Genomic DNA, 10,561 nt, shown 5'->3' on the forward strand with positions numbered 1-10,561 from the left:
AGTTATGATTTATGATTTTAAGTGATGTTAAATATATTTTTACGACTTTTATTTATGTTATGAGAGATTTTTGAGATGTTATAGTATGAGCTATACTTTTCAAATAATATTTTTATGGTTGGTAAAAGTTTGACGATTTTATTCTTTAAAATATTTTCCTATTATATATATATATATATATATATATATATATATATATATATATTTGGACTGGAGTTGACAAACAACCAATACCCATTTTATATTCAATCATAACATAGATACAAGGGTATTTTTAAAAAAGAAAAATAATAAGAAATAATGATATAACTACTGAAGTATATGTATGCCCCAACAAAAAACTTTAACAAACTGATGAGAAAAGAATAGACATTTACAGTAGGAAATCAAGGAAGAGAATTGTTCCTTGAGAATTTCAATCGCTTCAGCTATTTAAAAAAAAAAGCTGGTTGATCAAGTTACTGCACAGATTGTATATTGTGCCGTTGGCGTACCCTTGTTTCGTTTTCGGCCCACCATTTCTCGGCCTGCTGCTCGGTGAAGCGTTTCCGGCTGCAGTGAAGGACAGGAAAAATGCTAAGTTTACACACATTATTGAAAAAAGAGCACAAGAAAATACGAAAAAGTAATACCTGAAACGCACTCGTCTCAACTCATTGACACCATTTGGTAATGAAATGAGAGTAATGTATACCCCAGGCTCGTCTTGTATAATATGTTCTGATTTATATACTTGTGATGACTTAGTTCCGTTAGATATAGGTGGAGGAGTTGGATTGTCTCCACACTCGCTCTTGGGAGAGGTGATGCTTGTCACGCTGCTTCCATTTGAGGGGCGATTAGTTTCCGCGGTTATTTGGTCATTAGTATCCAAGTTTCTGCAGGCAATTTGCTGTTCCCTTTCATCCATTTCCTTCAACTGCAAGATATTTGGAACTTGATTAGATTAGACAAAAGGATGGTAACATAAATTGAGAGTCTTCCTCTAAGAAAGCTCCACAGCAATGCAAATCAAAAGGCAAGAGAATTTGATCTTCCACATCATGAATGGAGAAACTTGCCATGGAAATTAGTGACTCTTCATAAAATTTAGGAGTGGCTTGTTTATTAGAAAGATCACTTCTGCTGAATAAGTTGAAATTTGTCGTTTCGTGCCACATGCATTAAAGGGAAAACAGCTTTAACTATTTGCCTAAAATGTATATGTAGAGTATATGTGCGAATTAAACCATAAAAATAATGGGAAGAACCTGCGAAGTCAAAGAGTTGATCAATTCTTCTGCAGCTTTGTTTTTACAAACTTCTTCTTCCACCCGTAAGGCCATCTCGTTCAGCTGCTTCGATTTTCCGTGAAGTTCAGATTCGAGAAGTTGTGTTTTGCAGCTGAGTTCTTCTACCTACATATTAAGCCAAATTCACCAAGATATATGAGTGTCATTTGCGTGCAAAAATTGCCTTTTACTTCCAATTATGTTCTGATTTAACCTTGATTATTGATCATCCTAACATGGATACAAATTATTGAAATGAAATTTTATATTCCATTATACACAAAAGGGCTGGAAATTCTCATATAAAAAGGTCAGGTACGAATCATAGAGGGAAAAGATGCACAATGGAAATCTACAATTAGAAAACACCAATTTTTAATACTTTCCAAGTCCGTAAAACCATTCATACCTGTGCTCTTAAACTTTTGACCTCCTGACTTAGACTATCATTGTAACTCCTCATGTCATCTGAAGTTGCTTCTGAAGTACGAAACGACAAGGGTGGTGATTGTGTTGCGGATTTCAGAGGATTCGACATCCTCGGTACAGGAGACGGTGATCGAGAAACGATTCTGGAACTTGGAACAGAGAAAGAAACGAAGTTCTTAGAACTTTCAAATGGGCTCCGTGGCGATTTTGAAGAAGTGCTCAGCCTCTGAATATTTCCATTTTGAAATGGGAATACATTATTCTCGTTCAATTCTGATGTCATGTTGAATGTCGAACTTCTATCGGACTTGAATGAGTCAACAGATGAGAGTCTAGCAGTAAATCCTAATAAACGAGAACCTCCAGTCTCCTTTGTTACCGATTCACCGGGCTTATCTATAGTAGCTACAGTTTTAACTTTTGGAATTCGAGGAGTGGATCCGGGATCCGTTTCCTTTTGTAATTTGACAAAACAATCTTCACAAACACGATATGGCTTGTTCGCACTAGGGGCTAAGGAGGCTTTAAGAGACCTCCTAGCACTGCATGCTTTGCAAAACACAAGTCCACAGTTATAACAATTGTGACGTTTTCGCATGAAATTGAAAGGAGTGTGACAGCCAGAGCACACCGAATTATCTGTACTAGATATGCACTTATGCAGACAAATAGCAGCAGTAAAATTTGAACCACATGCTATACTTTTTACTTGTTGATCTTTCAAAAACTCGATTAGAGTTGGTGTATTCCGGTCATCAGTATCACCATGGCCTAGTTGCCCATTTGTACCCCTACCCCAGGTATAAACTTCCTGTTTTGAAGTCAAAATGGCAACATGATACGAACCACAAGCAATCTCTTCCACACAACAATCACCAATATCTCCTTCTATACAAACGGGAGTCTTTCCATCAAATGTTGGACTACCTAGCTGTCCATAAGCAACACTTCCCATAGTGTACACTTTTCCCGAAGTGGTCAGAGCAACTGTAAGGTTGTTTCCACAGGCCACCCGAGAAAAATCTACTTCGGCTAAGGAAGAAACAGACTCAGGTACTAGTCTTGAGTCATTGTCACCATGCCCAAGTCGTCCTTTATCTCCGTCACCCCAAGTGAACAGCTTACCAGATAGTGACAGGTCCGAATTTCCAGTGTTAGGATATCTAGGAGTTACTTCAACAATTGCTGCAGTGTGCCATACACCACAAGCAACTCCTACAGTTCGCATTCCCTTTAAAGCTTCAACTTCTCGTGGAATCCTTGAGCCACTTCGATCTTTATGTCCTAGTGCACCAAAAGTTCCATCTCCATAGGTAAACAAGCGTCCAGAAGACATCAACAAAGCTGTATGCCAAGGCCCACAAGAGACAAACGACGCTATTAAACCGTCTATAGGACCACCAACCTTTTTTGGAATCGAGTGACTCGTATCACTTCCATGCCCAAGCAAACCGTCGTTGCGGCAACCATCACCCCAAGTATAAAGATCGCCAGAGAGTGTGACAGCACAAGTATGATACTCACCACATGCTACCGATTCAATTTTCTCGCCAATAAAATTTTCTATGAGCTTCGGCTGGCAAATATCCTTTTCAGCTCCATGCCCAAGCCTCCCTCCACCCTCTTCACCCCAAGTGAATAATTCTCCATGCTTAGTAACCAAAACAGCATGTCTCTTTCCACAAGAAATACCATGCACATCAAGTACCGTTGTTGATTGCAATGCCTTAGGCAAGAGAGCGTCAATTTTAATGCTAGATAATCTATCAACTTTTCCGAGACCACCTCCCAACACTCCGGCACCCGTCCCTTCTCCCCAAATGAAAACATCACCTATGCTATCAAAATCCTCATTACATGAACCTTGGCTTAAAGAACTTACAGCACTCGAAAGGCTCACCCTAACCGTATCAGCTCCAGATGTTCTGGCATTTGAGGTGTCAACAGCCACTGCTGGCTGTGAAGTGGGAGTTTGTGTAATAGACTCAGCCAACTGAAATTTCTTGGCAGTTGCGGTGTATGAAACAATATCAGCAAATGCCTTTCCCAACCTACCTTGAGAAACATTTTCTGTAGGTTGGGTATCACTCTGATCCTACAGAACTTAAAAATAAGAGAAATAAATAGAAGTATTTTTTTTCACAAAACACATTTTTAAAACACACAGGAGACTGCAACTCACAAATGGTAAACTTGATGGGAACACCTTCTGACCATGTGGACTATCTGAGGATGCAGTCTCATTCTTCGTCTCATTCCTTAATTTTCTGTTTCCACCACGTGCTATTAGAGCTTTTAAGCCAAGAAACCAAACATCTGCTTCATCCTTATCTTTACATATCTGTCAAGTTTTTGTAAGAAAATTTTAAGCATTTAGTTTCAAATATATTGTGATATGGTGGTTCTAAAATTTTTGGTGATCAATAAGGTGAAATGAAGAATTGATATATAACAAGAGACCAATCACAATCTCACCAAATCCAATGATCTGTCATTATATATGAGAGAAAATGACTGGTACTCTTTCTCAGGGCGAGGATACCGCTGAAAAATAGCCTGTCATGCAAAAAATGTAGCTACAGTCAAATAATTTAAATTTTCACCTTGATAATGGTCCGATAAATTTCTCCAGTAGTAAAAATCTCTACAAAATTCTAATAATTTGTTTTGAAGCTTTACATTCAATTCTTCAAGAGTGTCAAAATATTGCACAGAATTCAGATTATGCAAGCTTTCAGCCAAGAAAATTAACATATAGTACTTACTGTTCTTTGCCCAGGAATTATCCTCGAAACTTGACTCAACTCAAGTGCTTTCTCATCTTTCCCATAATACCACAACAACTTTGACTCATCCTGAAATTTATCCAAATAAATTCAAATGACAAGGAAGATGACAAAAAAAATACCCATAAATATTTGAAAGCAAAGAGTAAAGCCCGAAAACATAATTTAAGAAGCCTTATGACTTGTGAATAGTTCAAATTCGGTGGTTAAACTGAAGTTTGATTAATGTTAAGTGCTAAAAATACATTGAGTCAAAGCATGAGATTCAATCTAGGCAAAGATAAACTCTCCTCGAGTCTTGTTAAGGAAACTTACCAAGCCGAATCTGATGAAAGACACCCAACATTACAAGTTAGATTAACAATGTCTATATGAAATTCTACAAGAACTTACGGTAGAAAGTCGAAATGGGCAAAACTTTGGTTTTCCCCTCCGTCCATACTTCAACAAGTGTGCTCCCTTCTTAAGAGCTGTTATGGCCTAAAGAAAAAGACTCATCAATCCAATGCCATAAAGTTAATTTTTTTCCTCAAGTTTCTGATAAAAGGACTTATGACTTAATCCATTATAATCTCTACGAAAACATGAAATGTATTATTGGTAACCAATAAGCAACACGGAACAAATTCAGAACACCTGCTCCATGTCTCTTTCCGCGAGACTAGGCCTCTGCAAATCAGCCATTCACGTTGCAAAATAAACAATTGCAACAATCCAGGAATTAAACCAAAAACCATCCGAATTATCGAAATATAATGCATTCTCCCACCTATTCTGCCCCATGACACGAATCCCCTGAACTCCAAGATACAAGATTTGGTCTCTTCGTCTACCACATTTCGAAATTTTGATCAACAGGATCCTTTAAAATCAAAATCCCGCTCTTCAACGAAATCGAATTCATACAAAACTCGAATTATCGAACGCATGAAACCGAATTTTCAGCACTAAATCAGCTGTAACCCAACCACCACCAGCGGAAAATTGATCTCCTACCCCCCAAAAAATAAATATCTCTTCAGAAATCCATGCACAAGCTAAGGAGGCAAAATATGGTGGAATCTTCAAGAGAATGTCCTTACGCCAAAAGGGTTAACTGCATTTAAGATATCCTCGTCAAAATCTAATCTTTAAACCGCCAAATCAAGGAAATGAAGAACGACAATTGGTTTTCCAGGTTCAAAATCCAATCTTTTGAACCACCAAATATGGGAAATGAATTCCAGACCAGTTTCTGAATCTTGAAATTAATTATTAAATTTAGACTTGTGATGGGATTCTGGGGAGGGTTGAATTTCAGGTTAAGATCCCTTAGACGTGCACACCTCCTTGATTTCTTTGCTTCCCCTCTCTCCATTCTATTTCTCATCAGCCCTTTAATTCCGGGAGAATGACATGTTGTAATAATATATATTATAATAATAAATCGGTAATTTTTGTCTGATTTAACGACTCGGGATAGTTTCTCTCTGTCATGTTCTCCGAAACTTTCTATTTATTGGGATAAATTTGAAAGTTTGGGACAGAGAGGTAAAATTATTCCATCTACTGTTTGATCCAATCACACTCAATACACCATATGTTTTGGATCAAACACAATACACCATATGTGATTTCAACCTTTGATTATACGAATGTCTCGATGAATACATGTATGTGTATGTATAACGAGATTACCGAATTTAATCAATCATTGGCCAAGATTTCGAAGGAACGAACATGAAAAATTTCTAATTTTTCAAATATAAATGACTAATTTTTTTTTAAAAAAAAAGAATAAAAATAAGTCGACTACAACTGAGATTTGACAACATAGATGATTAAAAATACCAAAAAAATACACATAATTAACTAACATTGCAATTTTCCCGAACAAATATGCATATCAACTTGCACAGCTTGGATTTCATTCTAAGCTTAGCGATCATGCAGGATTGATTATGAGTGACTTATAAGCCTGTTTGTCTCTTGCTTCTCTAACATGTATTCCGAATTAATATTTGATCAAGTGTGTAAGAAATTAAATTAAAGAAATGAACTCAAATGTCAAATATGATAGGGAAGTAAACTGGAGAAATATTTTAATTTATTGTAATTTCATTTTAGGGCGACATGCTATGAAAATAAATTAAAAACAAAAATGTTTTTTCCTTATGATCTCACTCTTCTAATCTGGAGTCTCTGTTCAAATTGAAATCGATTTTTTTTAGCTCCAAACCGAAAATTTTTCGGTATCATATTAGAAAATTCAAAAAAAAAAACATCTAATAATAAAAGAAAACCGTGGTTTATACCGTCGTTAATTTCTTTGCTACAAATCTATATTAAATATTTTGTTTTGTTGGTGAGTCCTATCATTTTTATTCTCCATAATTTATTTCATCAACCCCCTCACTATCTCATTTTTCAATCAACCGACGAATCATATAATACAAATTATTTAATATTTAACATAATTATATAAATATTTTTACATTTACAAATTTTTTTTCTAATTTCATTCAGTTAATCATATACGATGAAAAGATATTTAAGGAGTGTTTGGATGAGCTTCTAGGAATTACTTCTGATATTTTGGTTGGATATAAATGCTTCGAGTAGTCTGTGAATGTCAACTTATGTAGTTTTTAACCAAAAGCTAGAAGCAAGATTGACATGTTTTTTTGCTTCTGCTTTTTGTCAATGGTTTAAAGCTATAATTTGACATTTGTATTCTTAAAAAATTTATCATATTCCACAATATTTGCTCTTAGTTTTATAAATATTTTTGGAGATTTTGTAAAATGCTAATTTTTTTTATTTATATCAATTTTTAGGAGTTTCAAATGGAAATCATAAAATTACAATCATATTTTATTATTTTTTAAAAAATAATTTGAACTTTTTTATGCATGGCATTTTCAGAATTTTTTCACATATGTTTATGTATTTCTACAAAAAATTTCATTTGTTTTTTTTATTAATCTTATATAAATTTTCAAGTATTTATGTTATAAAAAGATAAATTAATTTTGACACAAAATATTCAAAATGTAATAATAATTATATAAATACATTGTCAATTGTGTGAATACAAAAATCCACATAATTTAAAAGATAAACTATGTATAGATTAAGTATATTATTGTCATTTTATTAAAAAAAATTAAGCTTGAAAGTAATTTTTTTTTAAACACTCAAATTTTAGCTTATATTAACTTTAGACTCTTATTTCCAATCATTTCTTATATATATCTTTTGTAATTTTGATTATGTATAGAATCAAATCAATCATAACCACAGGTTTTTCAATTAGTTGATCATTTTAGTCATTTCTCTCGCAGGAGTACTGACGTGAGAATGCATACATCATTAGCATCACACCAACGTCACATCACGTCATAAAAAAGTTGTCACAAGAATTCAGAGAACAAAAATTATAAATATGTAAATATAAAAGATTAAAATTATAATTTTCCGTGGTAGATAAGATCTCACGAACAATAGCAAAATGTAGAGGAAAAACAATAGGAAGGGGGATACCCTACCTGTAAAAAAGCCAAGCAAAGATGCTGATTACAAAACCAAGAAAACAGTTGGAAGCGAGAAAAAGAAAGAAACCATGTTGTTGTCGAGTCATCTGCCCTGAAAAATTTTCACCAAGAAACAGACCATTTTAATGGACGGTCATGATTCACATTTCACAGCTTGGAATATTTAAGGCCATGTTTGGTAGGCCCAACACCACCTGATGCCCAGCAACTGCAGCCAACTTATACGAGAAACAACAGGAATTGTTGCCTTGGTACCGACTCAATTTTTACCAGTTCCGATGATTTTTGAACACCATCATTTCAAAACAATTACGTACTACTATATATTTTTAATATATATTTATTCCTCTATTTAAATTATTTGCCAAATCAAAAGATATATATATATATACACACACACGTGTGTGTGTGAGTTTGAATAGATGAAACTATAAATTGTAACATAGAAAGGTGTAATAGCATATAGAGTAGGTCTCTTGTGATACGGTCTCACGAGTCTTTATCTGTGAGACGGGATAACCCTACCGATATTTACAATAAAAACTAATACTATTAGCATAAACAGTAATACTATCAGCATAATAAAAAGTAATATTTTTTCATGGATGTCCCAAATAAGAGATCCGTCTTACAAAATATGACGCATGAGACCGTCTCATATAAGTTTTTGCCTAACATATATCAGTGTTTTGTTAGCATTGATTTGGAAAGTGTATATATATTGATGTGTTTAAAAGTTATAAATGATATTTAATTTTAATGTACGTTTTAATATTATATACTATATATATTGGCATGGACATTAAAAGGCCATTCTCGCATGAATTCAAGGTGAGCGAGACTTGTGGTGTCCAACGATCAATTCTTGCATGCAGACTAGTCATTTCTTGAAACCAAAGGCTAATCCACACACGACAAGTAGAATAAGATTTCACTTTTCATTTTTATGATGAAAAAAAAACTGAGAATCATGTCCCTCACAAAACCCTAGCTAGCTATATGTACGTACGTACTGTTTCATTATATAAAGATACATTAAAAAATTCGATCATTACACTCAATCACATTGGTTTATAAATCAGAGCTAGACCGATTCAAGTCGAATTATGTTTGAAAATCTAGATCAACATAAACTGTATTACAGAATTTTTTTCGAAATTTATGATTATCCAATAAAAAGGATCAACTTGGACACTTAAGGGACCATAATTCAAGAATGATGACTAGTTGAAATACTTAGGATCGGGAATCGGCGTCTTAGCCTCTGCTGCTAGTGTCAGCCTCAACCTCAGCTTCAGCAGTCCCGGAAATCGGCCTAAATGCATTGAGGGCTGCTAGCATACCTAAGTGCCCCTCTGCCATTGCCCCACTGATGCTATCGCCACCAAGTTGTTGTCCTGGAAAGAGCGCCGCCACCTGTGGCGGCAGATTCATGAAATTCAGTCCACTGCTACCTATTGAACTTCCTCTATAGATGCTAGAGTTACCAACCGAAGGAAATGTCCAAAGAGAATCACCACTCATAAGAAGTGCTGTCGCCGGGATTTCACCTTGGCTAGCCGGAATAGAACCGGTGCTTGATTGTGACATGTAATTTCCCATCTGCACAACCGGCAACAGATTCTCCTCAGGCCGCCGTTTCCGTACCCCCATACACCCCTCCCCTTCCGCCACCGATTCCAGGCCGCAGGAGCCCATGTCACGCAGCTCTTGCTTAGCTTGTAAAATAGCATTCAGATTAGAAAAACTCAAAGAATTCTCGTGTGACGACAGCCCATTAGCTCCATGAAACAAAACCCTTCTCTGTGATGAATCCCCAAAGCCAAAGCAGCCGTTATTCCTCAAGTAAGACGGAGCAGAAAGGGTTGATCCTGAACTCCTAACAGAAATATTAAGTGAAGTGAAATTAGCAGGGATAGTTCCGGTACCCGTGGCGGCGATCACCGCTGGCTCCGCCTGTTGAAGCAGCCACTCAATGGTTTCACCGTCCGATTTGTGACCCAGCTCCCGAGTAAGCTGGAAAACCCTAGCAGCACAAGTCGCCGGCATGCGAATCCGGCGGCCTCGGCCATCGACCTTAGTGTGCCTGTCTTTAGTGGAGGTTCTCTTAGGCGGCGTGAGGGGCTTCTTGGCAAGCTGTTCTTGCTGCGTGGAAGCACTAGAAACAGCAAGATTGGAGCTCGAAAATGATTCCCGATCATTTTTCTGAATATTATCTCTATTTTCTAGCAACTGGAAAGGGAAATTCTGCCTGCCCGCAGTTTTTGATGATCCATTCCCACCAATATCCATGATCAAATAAAGGGCAGATAAATATATATTAATCTTGGTGGGGAGCTTAATTAGCTAGTCAAGCGCTTATACACATGATCTGTATCTATTGTGGGACTCTCTTTTCTGTTTTTGGGGTTTTGATTTGTTTCTTTTTCTTTAAGAATTCAGGTTGCAACTTCTTTGAGATGGGAAATGGCGGATGGACTATTATTATGGGAGAGAGAAAGAGATGAGGGAATCGAGAGAGTGCAAGCTAAGCTTTAAGCAG

At 36.1% G+C, this 10,561-nt stretch overlaps 2 protein-coding genes across 4 annotated transcripts; both read right to left on the reverse strand.

The window, feature by feature from the left end:
* Positions 1 to 288: 288 nt before the first annotated feature.
* Positions 289 to 6,042, reverse strand: LOC142524325 (PH, RCC1 and FYVE domains-containing protein 1-like). Of its 3 annotated transcripts, none has more exons than XM_075628267.1 (10): positions 5,812 to 6,042; positions 5,123 to 5,582; positions 4,880 to 4,966; positions 4,466 to 4,555; positions 4,176 to 4,256; positions 3,883 to 4,041; positions 1,681 to 3,795; positions 1,251 to 1,397; positions 633 to 919; positions 289 to 552 (listed from the first exon to the last, which is right to left on the reverse strand). In XM_075628267.1, the coding sequence occupies exons 2-10, from the start codon at positions 5,168 to 5,170 to the stop codon at positions 459 to 461; spliced, it is 3,108 nt and encodes a 1,035-aa protein (XP_075484382.1). In that variant the 5' UTR covers positions 5,171 to 5,582; positions 5,812 to 6,042; the 3' UTR covers positions 289 to 458. The 3 variants fall into 3 exon arrangements, with proteins under 3 accessions (XP_075484382.1, XP_075484383.1, XP_075484381.1); XM_075628268.1 differs by having other exon boundaries at positions 5,123 to 5,348; positions 5,461 to 6,042; XM_075628266.1 differs by having other exon boundaries at positions 5,123 to 6,042.
* Positions 6,043 to 9,015: 2,973 nt separating this feature from the next.
* On the reverse strand, positions 9,016 to 10,561 carry LOC142525213 (transcription factor TCP15-like). The gene has a single exon (XM_075629407.1). The coding sequence runs from the start codon at positions 10,309 to 10,311 to the stop codon at positions 9,277 to 9,279; it is 1,035 nt and encodes a 344-aa protein (XP_075485522.1). The 5' UTR covers positions 10,312 to 10,561; the 3' UTR covers positions 9,016 to 9,276.

The sequence above is a fragment of the Primulina tabacum genome, chromosome 14, assembly GCF_025594145.1.
Source record: "Primulina tabacum isolate GXHZ01 chromosome 14, ASM2559414v2, whole genome shotgun sequence".
Classification (NCBI taxonomy): Eukaryota; Viridiplantae; Streptophyta; class Magnoliopsida; order Lamiales; family Gesneriaceae; genus Primulina; species Primulina tabacum.